This window comes from Melanerpes formicivorus, unplaced genomic scaffold, assembly GCF_026170545.1.
Source record: "Melanerpes formicivorus ecotype bairdi unplaced genomic scaffold, bMelFor1.0.p_v2 SCAF_139, whole genome shotgun sequence".
NCBI classification, from domain to species: domain Eukaryota; kingdom Metazoa; phylum Chordata; class Aves; order Piciformes; family Picidae; genus Melanerpes; species Melanerpes formicivorus.
In genome coordinates, this window is record NW_027142491.1 from 981,779 (window position 1) to 998,282 (window position 16,504).

General features: G+C 60.5%; 1 protein-coding gene across 3 annotated transcripts in view; it reads right to left on the minus strand.

Annotated features, from left to right (window-relative positions):
• Positions 1–16,504, minus strand: part of TUBGCP2 (tubulin gamma complex component 2) — a 49,476-nt gene that overhangs the window by 11,451 nt on the left and 21,521 nt on the right. For all 3 annotated transcript variants that reach the window (XM_068168437.1, XM_068168439.1, XM_068168438.1), the window contains exons 11-17: positions 13,800–13,980; positions 11,282–11,454; positions 5,567–5,695; positions 4,128–4,248; positions 2,756–2,899; positions 1,695–1,823; positions 843–1,006 (exon numbers count right to left, since the gene is read on the minus strand). In XM_068168437.1, the coding sequence (XP_068024538.1) occupies positions 843–1,006; positions 1,695–1,823; positions 2,756–2,899; positions 4,128–4,248; positions 5,567–5,695; positions 11,282–11,454; positions 13,800–13,980 (1,041 nt within the window). The remainder of the gene's footprint in view (positions 1–842; positions 1,007–1,694; positions 1,824–2,755; positions 2,900–4,127; positions 4,249–5,566; positions 5,696–11,281; positions 11,455–13,799; positions 13,981–16,504) is intronic.

Genomic DNA, 16,504 nt, shown 5'->3' on the forward strand with positions numbered 1-16,504 from the left:
GGCTGCACTCAGTGCCACTGTCCATGGCACCCACAGAGATGTTGAATGGGGGGAGGGCTTCAAGCCTTGGGTTACCATACAACACAGACCCTCCCCAGCTGCCCTGGAGCCCCCTTCAGATAATGCAAGGCCACAGTCAGGCCTGGGAGGGCCACAGCCAGGCCTGGGCAGCCACAGTAAGGCCTTCCTGTGAGAAGAGACCGGCACCAACCTCTCCACAACCTCCTTTCAAGGGGCTGCAGAGAGCACTGAGGTCTCCCCTCAGCCTCCTCCTCCTCTCCTGTTTACATGGTGGCTCTGCAAATAATTCCAGTTCCTCTGCAGTCTGAGAGGAAACAGCAGCCTGGGGCAGAGAAGGCTCCAGGCAGACCTCAGAGCAGCCTGCCAGGACCTGAAGAGGCTACAAGAAGGCTGCAGAGAGACTGCTCCCAAAGGCCTGCAGGGACAGGAGCAGGGGCAAGGGCTGCAAAGCAGAGCAGAGCAGATTGAGATTGGATGTGAGGAACAAGTTGTGCCCCAGGAGGCTGCTGGAGCACTGCAGCAGGCTGCCCAGGGAGGTGGTTGAGGCTCCATGCCTGGAGCTATTGCAGGGGAGGCTGGAGAGGGCTCTGGGCAGCCTGCTCCAGGGGAGGATGTCCCTGCTGAGTGCAGGGGGCTGGGCTGGCTGAGCTCTGGAGCTCCCTCCCAAGCTCTGTGATCTCCTGTGGGTTCAGGTGGGGCAGCCAGCCCTAACCAGGGGCACTGAGGAGTGATTCTTCCTCCTGACCTCCAAATTGCAACCCCAGAGATGGAGAATTCCCAGAGGACAAAAAGAAACCAACCACCCCAACCCAGTGGCTCACCTGTAGATGATGTTGAGCATGCTGTGCTCACAGTCATTGGTGCTGTAGACACTCAGTTTGTCCAGCAGGTCCAGGAGGTGGGTGGAGAAATTGCTGTCAAACTTGTTGATGGTGGCTTCGAAGCCAGAGCTCAGGTGGAGGCTGTCTGCATGCTCTGCTAAGAGCTACCAAGCAGCACAAAGAGTCAAGAGTGGCCCCAGAGGGCTGCTCAGTATCCCCTCCCTGCTTGCAGCACATCTCTGGCTGGGAAGAACTTTCTCCTCACCTCCAGCCTGAACCTCCCCTGGCACAGCTTGAGACTGTGTCCTCTTGTTCTGGTGCTGGCTGCCTGGGAGCAGAGCCCAACCCCCACCTGGCTACAACCTCCCTGCAGGGAGTTGCAGAGAGCAAGAAGGTCTCCCCTGAGCCTCCTCTTCTGCAGGCTAAGCAACCCCAGCTCCCTCAGCCTCTCCTCACAGGGCTGTGCCCCAGACCCCTCCCCAGCTTTCTTGCCCTTCTCTGGACACCTTCCAGCAGCTCAACCTCTTTCCTGACCTGAGGAGCCCAGAGCTGGACACAGGACTCCAGGTGTGGCCTCAGCAGTGCTGAGCACAGGGCACAAGGACTTCCCTGCTCCTGCTGGCCACACTCTTCCTGCTGCAGGCCAGGATGCCCTTGGCCTTCTTGGCCCCCTGGGCACACTGCTGCCTCCTGTTCAGCTGCTCTCCACCACCACCCCCAGCTCCCTCTCTGCCTGGCTGCTCTCAGCCACTCTGCCCCCAGCCTGTAGCACTGCCTGCAACTTCTTCCTCACAGCCAATCTCCAGGCACATGCAGAGAGGCAAGGGCCCACCTGCCCTCCCCATGCCCCACCTTGGTGGTCAGCTTCTTCTTCATCACCTCCTGGGCACGCTCCTGCTCTGTGGGTGGGCCCAGCATGGTTCCATGCTCCAGAGTGAGCCTCTCCATCTCATCATCCAGCTTCATGCTCTGAGTGAACCTCTGGGAGGGGCAGAGGAGGAGTGGGGGAATGGTTAAAAGGCCATTTTTAGAGCCATGGCATAGTATGAGGCTGGCAAAGTGTGCTGGCCCTGCAGCTGCTGAGCTCCCATGGAAGGCAAGCTTGGAGGCTTCACAGACCTGCCAGGGCTGGCAGGGACCCCAAGGCTCAGCCAGCCCCAACCCCCTGCCATGGGCAGGGACACCTCACACCACAGCAGGTTGCTCACAGCCACCTCCAGCCTGGCTGCAAACACCTCCAGGCAGGAGGCTTCCACCACCTCCCTGGGCAGCCTGGGCCAGGCTCTCACCACCCTCCTGGCCAACAACTTCTTCCTCACAGCCAAGCTCCAGCTCCCCACTTCTCCTTTTGCTCCAGCCCCCCCACTCCTCTCCCTCCCTCACCCCCTCCAAAGTCCCTCCCCAGCTTGCTTGCAGCCCCCTGCAGATCCTGGAAGGCCACCAGAAGGTCTCCTGGGAGCCTTCTCCAGCCTGAGCAGCCCCAACTCTCTCTGTTTCCTCACAGCAGAGCAGCTCCAGCCCTCTGCTCCTCCTCCTGGCCCTTCAGTTATGCTGTGAACACCAGAAGCCCCCTGAAGGCAGAGGAAGGGTGAGGTTGGTTTTCTCCTGAGCTGCTGCCCAGAGTGGGTCTCCATGGGTCCAACCAGCAGCCCTTGCCTGACCCCCAAAAAAACCCCAACAGAGCCCTGCAAGTTCCACCCCAAACTGTGCTGCAGGCCCAGCTGATTCCACCTCTGAAAAGGAAGAGCATGGAGAACTCTGTGGAGGGAAGAGCCACAGAAAGCATCTGGGAGAAAGGCTGAGGGTCTGAGCAGTGGGGGAGGAAAGGACAGAGGCTCCTCCCTGTGCCTGGAGGCCAAGAGGGGCTGAGCTGAAGGCAGGAGCTGCCACAGCAGCTGGCAGGCAGCACTCACCTGCATGCAGTTTGTGAACATGACACAGACAGACATCAGCTTGGAGAAGATCTTGAGCAGCTCTGGGTTGGTGAGCATGCAGTCCTTCAGGCAGTTATCCAGGAAGCTTGTGTGGTGGCTCAGGACATCATCAATGTTAGAGGCCTGTGAGAGGCAGCACCACAGTGAAACACAGAGGCAGGACCAAAGCTCTCACCCAGAGCTCAGCCTCCAGCAGAGACCTCCCAGGCAACACAGGACCACAGGATGGGAGGGGCTGGGAGGGAGCTTCTTCAGAGCTTCCAGCCCAAGCCCCTGCCAGAGCAGCACCATAGAATCCAGCACAGGTCCCACAGGAACACATCCAGACAGGGCTGCAAAGGCTCCAGAGCAGGAGACTCCACAACCTCTCTGGGCAGCCTGCTCCAGGCCTCTGGCAGCCTCCCAGGCAAGAAGTTCCTCCTCCTGCTGAGCTGCAACCTCCTGGCCTGCACTTTCCACCCCTTGCCCCTTGGCCTATGCCAGGGCACAGTGAGCAGAGCCTGGCCCTGGCCCTTCCTTCCTGCCCCCCAGCCCTCAGCTCTTGAGAGACATTGAGCAGATCCCTCTCAGCCTTCTCCTCTCCAGCCTCAGCAGCCCCAGGGCTCTCAGCCTCTCCTCAGCAGCAGTGCTCCAGGCCCTTCAGCAGCCTTGCAGCCCTCCCTTGGCCTCTCCCCAGCAGATCCCTGTCCCTGCTGAGCTGGGGAGCCCAGAGCTGGCTGCAATCTTGCAGCTGGGGCCTCAGCAGGGCAGAGCAGAGGGGGAGGAGAAGCTCCCTGGCTCTGCTGGCCACACTCTGCTGAGTGCAGCCCAGAAGCCCCTTGGCCTTCTTGGCCCCCAGGGCACACTGCTGTGCCCTGCAGACCTTGCTGCCCCCCAGCACTCCCAGGTGCTTCTCCTTGGGGCTGCTCTCCAGCAGATCACCTTAAAGATCAGCAGAGTGGAGCAGAGGGGCAGAATCCCCTCCCTGGCCCTGCTGGCCACACTTCTCTGGCTGCAGCCCAGGCTCTGCTTGGCTCTCTGGGCTGCAAGTGCTCCCTGCTGCCTCCTGCTGAGCTTCTCCTCCCCCAGCACCCCCAAGGCCTTTCCTGCAGGGCTGCTCTCCAGCCAGTCCCTGCCCAGCCTGTGTGGGTGCCTGGGAGTGGCCTGCCCCAGCTCAGGAGAGCAGTGTAGAGGGGCAGACTCACCCCTCTCAACCTGCTGAAAGCAGAGAGGTGAAGCAGACCAGCAGGAGCCTTGGCAGGGCAGTGAGGACAGCTCCCCAGGGGCCTGCAGCAGAGCTTTTGTCAGCTCTCTATTAAAGCTGCCAACTTCAGGCTCCCAGCCCAGCTGCTGCTGGAGGGCAGGCACTCACCAGCTTGAGGTTCCTCTCCAGGATGTGCCAGGTGGGCTCCATCACCTCAAACATCATGTAGTACTGGATGTTCTGCACGAAGTTGAGCATCCGCTGCCGCAGCGTGAAGGCGCCGGCGAACCTGGGGGGATCACAGCCAGGCAGCTCACACCCACCCAAAGCCACCCACAGCCCTCTCACCAGCCTGGCACAGGCAAGGGGGCTAAATGCGCCAGCCCTAGCGAGCTCCCTGTGCTGCAGTGTGGGGCTGGGACACAGGAACCACCTGGCATTGCTCACTGCCTGTTCAAAAGGGCTTTCCCCTCATGTCCCGGAGCCAAGGGGCTGGAGCCTGACACAGCCTGGACAGCTCCTCAGAGGCTTTGGCTTGGGCTCAACAACAGCAGCTGAACAGGAGCCAGCAGTGTGCCCAGGGGGCCAAGAAGGCCACGGGCATCCTGGCCTGCAGCAGGAAGAGTGTGGCCAGCAGGAGCAGGGAAGTCCTTGTGCCCTGTGCTCAGCACTGCTGAGGCCACACCTGGAGTCCTGTGTCCAGCTCTGGGCTCCTCAGGTCAGGAAAGAGGTTGAGCTGCTGGAAGGTGTCCAGAGAAGGGCAACAAAGCTGGGGAGGGGTCTGGGGCACAGCCCTGGGAGGAGAGGCTGAGGGAGCTGGGGTTGCTTAGCCTGCAGAAGAAGAGGCTCAGGGGAGACCTTCTTGCTCTCTCCAACTCCCTGCAGGGAGGTTGGAGCCAGGTGGGGGTTGGGCTCTGCTCCCAGGCCCCCAGCACCAGAACAAGAGGACACAGTCTGAAGCTGTGCCAGGGGAGGTTCAGGCTGGAGGTGAGGAGAAAGTTCTTCCCAGCCAGAGAGATTGGCCCTTGGGATGTGCTGCCCAGGGAGGTGGTGGAGTCCCCATCCCTGGAGGTGTTCAAGAGGGGACTGGATGAGGCCCTTGGAGCCATGGTTTGGCTGTCAGGAGGTGCTGGCTGACAGCTTGGAGCTGATGAGCTCTGAGGCCTTTTCCAGCCTGGGGGATTCTGTGGCTCTGTGAACAGCAACCAAAAGAATTCAATCTTGAAGCCATTTTGATTTGGAGCTCCAAGTGTTGAAGAGAATCACAGGATCCAGGCCTTCAGAAAGGGCCTTGGAAGCCCTTGCAGAGCAGGGTCAGTGGTTGGACCTGATGATCCCAGGGCTCTTTTCCAACCTGATTGATTCTGTGAGCTAACCCTGAGGACCATCCCTCCCTCCTCAAGCCTTCCTGCTGACAAAGTGGAAGAAGCCAAGCAGCACACAGAGCACTGAGCAGACCCCCTGCTGAAACCTGACCTCTCCTGGCTTGGCCTCTCCCAGCCTGTAAGAACCTGAATGCTCTGCTCCATGCCATGCCCTACCTAGCTACCCAGAAGGAAATCATCTGAGCCAGCCCCCCCAAGCACCCAACCCCCAAAGGCCCTTACCACTTAGCTGAGTGCAGGGAGAACTGCTTGGCTGCCTTGTTGCTGATCCAAACGTTGCACAACTGCCTCTCCACGTGCTTGCAGTAGAACATGTGTCTGAACAGCATCTGGTACCTTGTCAGGGCTTTCCTGGAGAGAAAGGAGCCCCATGAAGGCCTGTGCTGATGGACAGGCTGAGCTGTGAAGGTCTGAGGCTGCTCCAAGGCAGAGAGAGAGAGAGAGAGACCTCACACAGCATCTTCCTCACGCCCTCGGATCCGCACCCAGCCGGCGGAGGGAAGGATTCATCACACTTGTCAACCAGCCCAAAGATTGCTCCCCTCCAAGGCACCCCTCCTCCCTGCTTCCTGCCAGCCCCCTCCTCCCACTCCCCTCCAGCCCCCTGCAGCAGTGCCCCCCAGAGGGGCTCCCAGAGGGGCTGAGGCCGCGCACCCACCGCAGCGGGGCCGCGCCGAGCGCCCGCAGCCTTCGGCGGGAGGCTAAAAGCAAGCCGAGCAGGCTGCACGCCACAGCTCCAGGCAGCAGCACCCTGCCAGCCACACACTGCCAGCAGCAGATGGGGAAGCTTATTTATAGCTGCAGGGACTGGAGCCAGGTCTGCCTTGAGGCACTCGAGTGCCTCCAGAGCTCCAAGGGATGCAGCTGGTGAGAGCTGCACCGAGCTGCACCGAGCAGCACTGCCAAGGCTGCCCTGGGAGCGGAGGGAGGGAGCAGAGGGCAGGCCACAAGCACCGTGCCACCAGGGAAGGCTGGCACCTAGCTGCTGGCAGGCCACAACCCAGCAGCTGGCACCCTCTCCACAGAGTGCCAGGGATGGGAAGGGACCTCTGGTCCAACACCCTCCCCCTCCCTCCCTCCCTCCCTCACTCCCTCCCCTGCCTGGCTTCTCCTCTGACAGGCAGCAGGAGTGGGTGCAGGGAATGGCAGCAAGGGGCTGGGCAGAGAGGGAGCAAGGCTGAGCACAGCCTCTGCTTCCCACAGCCTCTGCTTCCCACAGCCTGCAAACCAGCACAGGGGCACAGAGAGAGCTCAGCTCTAGGGAGATCAAACAGGTCTGCAAACTCCCAGGGAGCTGTGCCCAGCCTGGCTCTACATCACCCCACCAGCAACTGATGAAGGGGGAAGGGGGGGGAAGGGGAAAAAGAGGGGAGGAAAGGGGAAAAAGAGGGGAGGAAAGGGGAAAAAGAGGGGAGGAAAGGGGAAAAAGAGGGGAGGAAAGGGGAAAAAGAGGGGAGGAAAGGGGAAAAAGAGGGGAGGAAAGGGGAAAAAGAGGGGAGGAAAGGGGAAAAAGAGGGGAGGAAAGGGGAAAAAGAGGGGAGGAAAGGGGAAAAAGAGGGGAGGAAAGGGGAAAAAGAGGGGAGGAAAGGGGAAAAAGAGGGGAGGAAAGGGGAAAAAGAGGGGAGGAAAGGGGAAAAAGAGGGGAGGAAAGGGGAAAAAGAGGGGAGGAAAGGGGAAAAAGAGGGGAGGAAAGGGGAAAAAGAGGGGAGGAAAGGGGAAAAAGAGGGGAGGAAAGGGGAAAAAGAGGGGAGGAAAGGGGAAAAAGAGGGGAGGAAAGGGGAAAAAGAGGGGAGGAAAGGGGAAAAAGAGGGGAGGAAAGGGGAAAAAGAGGGGAGGAAAGGGGAAAAAGAGGGGAGGAAAGGGGAAAAAGAGGGGAGGAAAGGGGAAAAAGAGGGGAGGAAAGGGGAAAAAGAGGGGAGGAAAGGGGAAAAAGAGGGGAGGAAAGGGGAAAAAGAGGGGAGGAAAGGGGAAAAAGAGGGGAGGAAAGGGGAAAAAGAGGGGAGGAAAGGGGAAAAAGAGGGGAGGAAAGGGGAAAAAGAGGGGAGGAAAGGGGAAAAAGAGGGGAGGAAAGGGGAGGAAAGGGGAGGAAAGGGGAGGAAAGGGGAGGAAAGGGGAGGAAAGGGGAGGAAAGGGGAGGAAAGGGGAGGAAAGGGGAGGAAAGGGGAGGAAAGGGGAGGAAAGGGGAGGAAAGGGGAGGAAAGGGGAGGAAAGGGGAGGAAAGGGGAGGGAAAGGGGAGGAAAGGGGAGGAAAGGGGAGGAAAGGGGAGGAAAGGGGAGGAAAGGGGAGGAAAGGGGAGGAAAGGGGAGGAAAGGGGAGGAAAGGGGAGGAAAGGGGAGGAAAGGGGAGGAAAGGGGAGGAAAGGGGAGGAAAGGGGAGGAAAGGGGAGGAAAGGGGAGGAAAGGGGAGGAAAGGGGAGGAAAGGGGAGGAAAGGGGAGGAAAGGGGAGGAAAGGGGAGGAAAGGGGAGGAAAGGGGAGGAAAGGGGAGGAAAGGGGAGGAAAGGGGAGGAAAGGGGAGGAAAGGGGAGGAAAGGGGAGGAAAGGGGAGGAAAGGGGAGGAAAGGGGAGGAAAGGGGAGGAAAGGGGAGGAAAGGGGAGGAAAGGGGAGGAAAGGGGAGGAAAGGGGAGGAAAGGGGAGGAAAGGGGAGGAAAGGGGAGGAAAGGGGAGGAAAGGGGAGGAAAGGGGAGGAAAGGGGAGGAAAGGGGAGGAAAGGGGAGGAAAGGGGAGGAAAGGGGAGGAAAGGGGAGGAAAGGGGAGGAAAGGGGAGGAAAGGGGAGGAAAGGGGAGGAAAGGGGAGGAAAGGGGAGGAAAGGGGAGGAAAGGGGAGGAAAGGGGAGGAAAGGGGAGGAAAGGGGAGGAAAGGGGAGGAAAGGGGAGGAAAGGGGAGGAAAGGGGAGGAAAGGGGAGGAAAGGGGAGGAAAGGGGAGGAAAGGGGAGGAAAGGGGAGGAAAGGGGAGGAAAGGGGAGGAAAGGGGAGGAAAGGGGAGGAAAGGGGAGGAAAGGGGAGGAAAGGGGAGGAAGGGGAGGAAAGGGGAGGAAAGGGGAGGAAAGGGGAGGAAAGGGGAGGAAAGGGGAGGAAAGGGGAGGAAAGGGGAGGAAAGGGGAGGAAAGGGGAGGAAAGGGGAGGAAAGGGGAGGAAAGGGGAGGCAAAGGGAGGAAAGGGGAGGAAAGGGGAGGAAAGGGGAGGAAAGGGGAGGAAAGGGGAGGAAAGGGAGGAAAGGGGAGGAAAGGGGAGGAAAGGGGAGGAAGGGGAGGAAAGGGGAGGAAAGGGGAGGAAAGGGGAGGAAAGGGGAGGAAAGGGGAGGAAAGGGGAGGAAAGGGGAGGAAAGGGGAGGAAAGGGGAGGAAAGGGGAGGAAAGGGGAGGAAAGGGGAGGAAAGGGGAGGAAAGGGGAGGAAAGGGGAGGAAAGGGGAGGAAAGGGGAGGAAAGGGGAGGAAAGGGGAGGAAAGGGGAGGAAAGGGGAGGAAAGGGGAGGAAAGGGGAGGAAAGGGGAGGAAAGGGGAGGAAAGGGCTCCCAGGCTGCAAAATACCTTCTGATTCTCATTCTCTCCCCACTAAGGAGCTGCCTGGGATGGGATGGGGGCTGCCAGGCTGCCAGGCACCCTCTGGCTCCCACTCACTCCCCACTAAGCCCCTGCCCCTGCCAAAGCATGCAGCTGATCCCCATGCCCAGCTCCTGCACAGGCAGCTGGAGCTCAGCCCTGCCTCAGCCCTGCAGTGCCACCCCACAAGGTGCCCAGCAGCACTGCAGCTGGCAGAGCCCAGCCTGGAGCTGATGGCTGCTGGGCTGGCAGCCTCCTAGGTGAGGAGCCTGGGGACAGCAGAGAAGAGGTGGAGAGAGGACATGGGGCGACACTGAGGGAAGACAGTGGCTTCCAGTCAGGGTGGTTAGCTCAGGCTGCCCAGAGAGGTGGCAGATGCTCCAGTCCCTGGGAGCATCCCAGGTCAGGCTGGATGAGCCTTTGAGCAAGCTGCTCTGGCTGAAGGGGTCTCTGCTCACTGCCCAAGGGGTTGGGCTAGCTGAGCTTTAAGGATCCTTTCCAACCCACACCAACGACTCTGATGGAACTGGGGAAACCAATTCACAGAGCAGCTTTTGTTGTCTGATGCCTGCTTGGAGCACATCCCATCAAGCCTGCCAGAGCTGCTGGGCTCCACAAGGCCTGGGTATGCCATGAGAAGAAGTTTGTCCTCTTGCTGTGCTGCAGCTCCTCCCATGTGCCCACAGCAGCAGCTCTGACAGCTCTCCTCCAGGGAGACAAGGGGGAAAGCCTTGCAGGAAAACCCAGTGAACCTCCATGCCCTCAGGAAGCAGCTGCCAGCCAGCCTGCTGCAGCAGTTCCAGCAGCTGCCTGCACCCAGGGATGCCAGCAAGGCAATGCTGCCTGCTCCCCACCTTCCACAAGTGCTGCACCTCCCAGTCCTCTGCAGAGAGGCCTCAGAAAGCCACAGATGAAAAGCTTCTCCCTGGGGGAGTTCTCCCTGCAGCTGCTCCCACCCCAGGCTAAAGCTTCTCCCTGCAGCTGCTCCCACCCCAGGCTAAAGCTTCTCTCTGCTCCCTGCAGCTGCTCCCACCCCAGGCTAAAGCTTCTCCCTGCAGCTGCTCCCACCCCAGGCTAAAGCTTCTCCCTGCAGCTGCTCCCACCCCAGGCTAAAGCTTCTCCCTGCAGTTGCTCCCACCCCAGGCTAAAGCTTCCCTCTGCAGCTGCTCCCACCCCAGGCTAAAGCTTCCCTCTGCAGCTGCTCCCACCCCAGGCTAAAGCTTCCCTCTGCAGCTGCTCTCACCCCAGGCTAAAGCTTCTCCCTGCAGCTGCTCCCACCCCAGGCTAAAGCTTCTCTCTGCTCCCTGCAGCTGCTCTCACTCCAGGCTAAAGCTTCTCCCTGCAGCTGCTCCCACCCCAGGCTAAAGCTTCTCTCTGCTCCCTGCAGCTGCTCTCACCCCAGGCTAAAGCTTCTCCCTGCAGCTGCTCCCACCCCAGGCTAAAGCTTTTCCCTGCAGCTGCTCCCACCCCAGGCTAAAGCTTCTCCCTGCAGCTGCTCCCACCCCAGGCTAAAGCTTCTCTCTGCTCCCTGCAGCTGCTCTCACTCCAGGCTAAAGCTTCTCCCTGCAGCTGCTCCCACCCCAGGCTAAAGCTTCTCTCTGCTCCCTGCAGCTGCTCTCACCCCAGGCTAAAGCTTCTCCCTGCAGCTGCTCCCACCCCAGGCTAAAGCTTTTCCCTGCAGCTGCTCCCACCCCAGGCTAAAGCTTCTCCCTGCAGCTGCTCCCACCCCAGGCTAAAGCTTCTCCCTGCTTCCTGCAGCTGCTCTCACTCCAGGCTAAAGCTTCTCCCTGCAGCTGCTCCCACCCCAGGCTAAAGCTTCTCTCTGCTCCCTGCAGCTGCTCTCACCCCAGGCTAAAGCTTCTCCCTGCTCCCTGCAGCTGCTCCCACCCCAGGCTAAAGCTTCTCTCTGCTCCCTGCAGCTGCTCTCACCCCAGGCTAAAGCTTCTCCCTGCTCCCTGCAGCTGCTCTCACCCCCAGGCTAAAGCTTCTCTCTGCTCCCTGCAGCTGCTCCCACCCCAGGCTAAAGCTTCTCCCTGCTCCCTGCAGCTGCTCTCACTCCAGGCTAAAGCTTCTCCCTGCAGCTGCTCCCACCCCAGGCTAAAGCTTCTCTCTGCTCCCTGCAGCTGCTCTCACCCCAGGCTAAAGCTTCTCCCTGCAGCTGCTCCCACCCCAGGCTAAAGCTTTTCCCTGCAGCTGCTCCCACCCCAGGCTAAAGCTTCTCCCTGCAGCTGCTCCCACCCCAGGCTAAAGCTTCTCTCTGCTCCCTGCAGCTGCTCTCACCCCAGGCTAAAGCTTCTCCCTGCAGCTGCTCCCACCCCAGGCTAAAGCTTCTCCCTGCAGCTGCTCCCACCTCAGGCTAAACCCTCTGCCCTTTTTCTCTCTCCTGGCTCTTTACCTGTTGATGATCAGGGAGAGAGGCCACTTCACAATGTAGTCAAAGGAGAATGCCTCCAGGCCACTGAGAGTGAGCTCTGTGGGATCTGCACTGATGAGAGCCTTCTCCTGCTTGGTTTCTATGGCCAGCACCCTCAACAGCTGTGTTATCAGGTCGTGGGGCATCAAGTCAATCTGGAGAAGGCAGAGCAGGAGAGATGAGAAAGCCACGGGATACTCACAGCTGCTGGCAGCAGAGGGGAGGCAGGGCTTCAAAGCTAGCAGGCAGCAGAGCACCTGGGGGGCAGGGATGGCAGGAGCTGGAGAGTGGAGCAGCAGGACAGTGCCACTGTAGCTTCTGACAACTACACTGGAGAGTCACAGACCCACAGAGCTGGCAGGGCTGGGAGGGACCCCAAGGCTCAGCCAGCCCCAGCCCCCTGCCATGGGCAGGGACACCTCACACCACAGCAGGTTGCTCACAGCCACCTCCAGCCTGGCTGCAAACACCTCCAGCCAGGAGGCTTCCACCACCTCCCTGGGCAGCCTGGGCCAGGCTCTCACCACCCTCCTGGCCAACAACTTCTTCCTCACAGCCAAGCTCCAGCTCCTCACTTCTCCTTTTGCTCCATCCCCTCCACTCCTATCCATCCCTCACACCCCAGAGCAGAGGGGCAGGATCCTCTCCCTCCACCTCTGCCAATGGGCACTGGCAGCTGAGCTGCCCTTGGCCTTCTGGGCTGCCACTGCCCATTGCTGGCTCCCTGGCCCAGGCCTGATTCCTGCCCCTCTCAGAGGTGTCCCAGACCCCTCTCCCTCCCTCACCCCCTCCAAAGTCCCTCCCCAGCTTGCTTGCAGCCCCCTGCAGAGCCTGGAAGGCCACCAGAAGGTCTCCTGGGAGCCTTCTCCTCTCCAGCCTGCACAAGCCCAACTCTCTCAGGCTGTCTGCAGAGCAGAGCAGCTCCAGCCCTCTGCTCCTCCTCCTGGCCCTGCTCTGGGCACTTCTGGAGAAGCTGGATGTGACCCAGCAGCAATGGTGAGCTTGCAGAGCAGAGGCCACTCACCTCCTGGGCTGAGCCCCAGCAGGGTGGGCAGCAGGGGCAGGAGGGGATTCTGCCCCTCTGCTGTGCTCTGCTCAGACCCCCAGGCAGTGCTGGGGCAGCTCTGGAGCCCTCAGCACAGCCAGGGAGCTGTTGGAGCAGGGCCAGAGGAGGCCACAGCAGTGCTGGCAGGGCTGGAAGCCCTCTGCTGGGAGCCAGGCTGGGAGGGTTGGCCTTGGGCAGCCTGCAGGGGAGAAGGCTGCAGGGAGACCTCCTGGTGGCCTTGCAGTGGTTCCAGGGGCTTACAGCAATGCTGAGAGGGACTTCAGAAGGGCCTGCATTGACAGGACAAGGAGTGAGGCTTCAAGCTGAAATAAGGGAGACCTAGACTAGAGCTATGGAAGAAATTCTTCACTGTGAGTGTGGTGAGGTTGGAGAGGGTTGCCCAGAGGGTTTTTGACACCCCTTCCCTGGAAGCCTTCAAGGCCAGGCTGGAGGTGGCTGTGAGCAACCTGCTGTGGTGTGAGGTGTCCCTGCCCATGGCAGGGGGTTGGGGCTGGCTGAGCCTTGGGGTCCCTGCCAGCCCTGCCAGCTCTGGGATTCACTGATTCTGTGTTCCACTGCCTGCAGCAGCTCTGTAGCCTCACATCTGAAATCCTTTCCCTTTAAAGCCCCTTTCCAAGCCAACTCTTCTGTGATTCAATGCTCCTCCCCCAATGGCTTTCCCTTGGCCTCTAGGAGGTGTATTCAGAGAGCCACTCCCCAGGCACAGCCTCAGGGCTGCTCCACACCTGTAAAATCCAAAGCCACTAACAGGCAGGACTTCTAACCTGGCACCTGCTGGTACTCAGTGTGTGGTCTGGGTCAGCAACAGTGTGGCCAGCAGGAGCAGGGAAGTCCTTGTGCCCTGTGCTCAGCACTGCTCAGGCCACACCTGGAGTCCTGTGTCCAGCTCTGGGCTCCTCAGGTCAGGAAAGAGGTTGAGCTGCTGGAAGGTGTCCAGAGAAGGGCAAGAAAGCTGGGGAGGGGTCTGGGGCACAGCCCTGTGAGGAGAGGCTGAGGGAGCTGGGGTTGCTTAGCCTGCAGAAGAGGAGGCTCAGGGGAGACCTTCTTGCTCTCTCCAACTCCCTGCAGGGAGGTTGGAGCCAGGTGGGGGTTGGGCTCTGCTCCCAGGCACCCAGCACCAGAACAAGAGGACACAGTCTCAAGCTGTGCCAGGGGAGGTTTAGGCTGGAGGTGAGGAGAAAGTTCTTCCCAGCCAGAGATGTGCTGCCCAGGGAGGTGGTGGAGTCCCCATCCCTGGAGGTGTTCAGGAGGGGACTGGATGAGGCCCTTGGAGCCATGGGTTAGCTGTCAGGAGGTGTTGGGTGACAGCTTGGACTCGATGAGCTCTGAGGTCTTTTCCAGCCTGCTTGATTCTGTGATTCTATGAGCTTCTGCTTGTACACAGACACACAGCCAGCCACCCCCCAGCCAGCCCCCAGCCAGCCCCCCTCTGACCTTTAGGTCATCCTTGAAGGGGTCGGTGTTGGCCGTGCTCATGCGCAGGGCGAGCTCCAGCAGCGCCTCCAGCCGGGTGGGGATGATGTCGTCCACAGGCTTCCTCAGCTCCTCCTCTGTGAGGTCCATGAAGTGGACAAAGAAGTCCCCTTGGTCCATCAGGAAGTAGTGCTTGATAGACCTGCTCCAGGAAAAGCCACAGCATCACAGCCCCAGCCTTGTCTGCACAGCAGAGCTGCCCCAGGGCTGCTCAGTATCCCCTCCCTGCTTGCAGCCTGCTCAGGGCTCTGCAACAGCTGCTGAAGCACCAAGGAAAAGCCCTTCCAAAGCAGCCTGCAGGGCCCCTGCTACACACAGACCTTGCTAGGCCAACCCAGAGCAGGTGCCAGCAGGCTCAGGCTCAAGGCCATGCTGCTGGGATCTGTTTGGCAGCAGGAGGAGAAGCCAGGAGGCTACAAGGGAGGCCTAAGGCAGGCTGCAACCCCTGGGCTCTCTGCCAGCTGTGGGCCAGGGAAGGGCTGGCAGCAGGGCAGGAGGCAGCCTGCTAAGCACAGAGCCTGCCAAACAAACCCCTTGGCACCTCTGCCTCTAGGGAGGGCAATCCCAGAATCAATCAGCTTGGAAAAGACCTCAGAGCTCATCAGCTCCAACCTATGACCCAATCCCTAACCCCTCCTGACAGCCAAACCATGGCTCCCAGTGCCACATCCAATCCCCTCCTGAACCCTCAGGGATGGGGACTCCACCACCTCCCTGGGCAGCACATCCCCAGGGCCAATCTCTCTGCCTGGGAAGAACTTTCTCCTCACCTCCAGCCTGAACCTCCCCTGGCACAGCTTGAGACTGTGTCCTCTTGTTCTGGTGCTGAGTGCCTGGGAGCAGAGCCCAACCCCCACCTGGCTCCAACCTCCCTGCAGGGAGTTGTTGAGAGCAAGAAGGTCTCCCCTGAGCCTCCTCTTCTCCAGGCTAAGCAACCTGGATTGTGGATTTGAAGGCCTGAGTGGATCTGGATGACAGCTGCAGGAGCAGCAGCCTGCTGCAGTGTGAGGAGTCCCTGCCCAGGGCAGGGGGCTGGGGCTGGCTGAGCCTTGAGGTCCCTCCCAGCCCTGCCAGCTCTGTGCTTCCCTGACTCCCTGGCTCTGCTCACTCAATCTCCTTTCTCACCCACCACAGCCAGCCACAAATGATCCATCTGACCAGCCCCCCAACCTCCATGGGAGGCAGACACATCCCAGAGGCAATATCCTAAAGGAATCCCAAATTCCAGCATGGGGAGGGCTGGAAGGGACTTTTGGGCATCCCCCAGCCCAAGCCCTGCTCCAGCAGGGCACCCCCAGCAGCTTGCCCAGCAGCACAATGCCCAGGGGGGGTTGGAAGCTCTCCACACCAGGAGACTCCACAACCTCTCTGGGCAGCCTGCTCCAGGCCTCCAGCAGCCTCACAACAAACAACTTTCTCCTCCTGCTCAGCTCCAACCTCCTGCCTGCCACTCTGTGCCCCTTGCCCCTTGGCCTGGCCCTGGGCACCACTCAGCAGAGCCTGGCCCCAGCCTCTTGCCCCCCACAGCTCCTTTAGCTCTTGCTGAGCATTGCTCAGCTGCCCTCTGGGGCTGCTCTTCTGCAGGCTCTCAGCCCCAGGGCTCTCAGCCTTTGCTGCTCCCAGAGCTGCTCCAGGCCCCTCAGCAGCTTCCCAGCCTGCCCTGGGCTCTCTCCAGCAGTTCCTGGCTCTCCTGTTCAGGTGGAGCCTGCTGTGTCCTTGTCTGTGCCCCTTGGCTCCTTCCTGTCAGTATCTGTGCTGCTGTTTCAAGCACTCACAGCTGGAGCACCAACTTTTAACTTCCCCTTGGCCCTAGGAGGAGCCAGCTGCAGTGTGCCCCAAGACTGGGAACAGCTTACAGGAGAGGTTGAGGCTTGCTTTGAGCACCTGGCCAGGAGGGCACATGTGGTAACTGCAGTTTGCAGAGGCAAACCCAGGCCCACTGCAGCCTTGGCACCATGTGGCTACAACCTCCTGATGGCTCTGAGGCCTGGGTGGTGCTCAGCCTTCTCTGGGTGCCCTGACTCAAGAGAAATCCCCCAGCCACCAGTCAGGCCTGGCAGTCTCAGTGGTTAACTGAGGACACACCAGGGGAGGCAGTGAGGAGCTTGGTGCTGCCCCAGCTTGCCCAGGCCAAAGCAGGCCCCAAGCAATCCCACACCAGCACTTCAGCTGCCATTGCTGCTCCAGCTTACACCCCCCAGGGGCAGCCTCACAGGATCACACAACCTTAGGGGCTGGAAGGGAGCTCCAGAGCTCACCCAGCCCCCTGCACCCAGCAGGGACATCCTCCCCTGGAGCAGGCTGCCCAGAGCCCTCTCCAGCCTCCCCTGCAATAGCTCCAGGCAGGGAGCCTCAACCACCTCCCTGGGCAGCCTGCTGCAGTGCTCCAGCAGCCTCCTGGGGCAGAACTTGTTCCTCACATCCAATCTCAATCTGCTCTGCTCTGCTTTGCAGCCCTTGCCCCTGCTCCTGTCCCTGCAGGCCTTTGGGAGCAGTCTCTCTGCAGCCTTCTTGTAGCCTCTTCAGGTCCTGGCAGGCTGCTCTGAGGTCTGCCTGGAGCCTTCTCTTCAAGGCATGGGCTGGGCTGGGCTGGAAGGGAGCTCCAGAGCTCAGCCAGCCCAGCCCCCTGCACTCAGCAGGGACATCCTCCACTGGAGCAGGCTGCC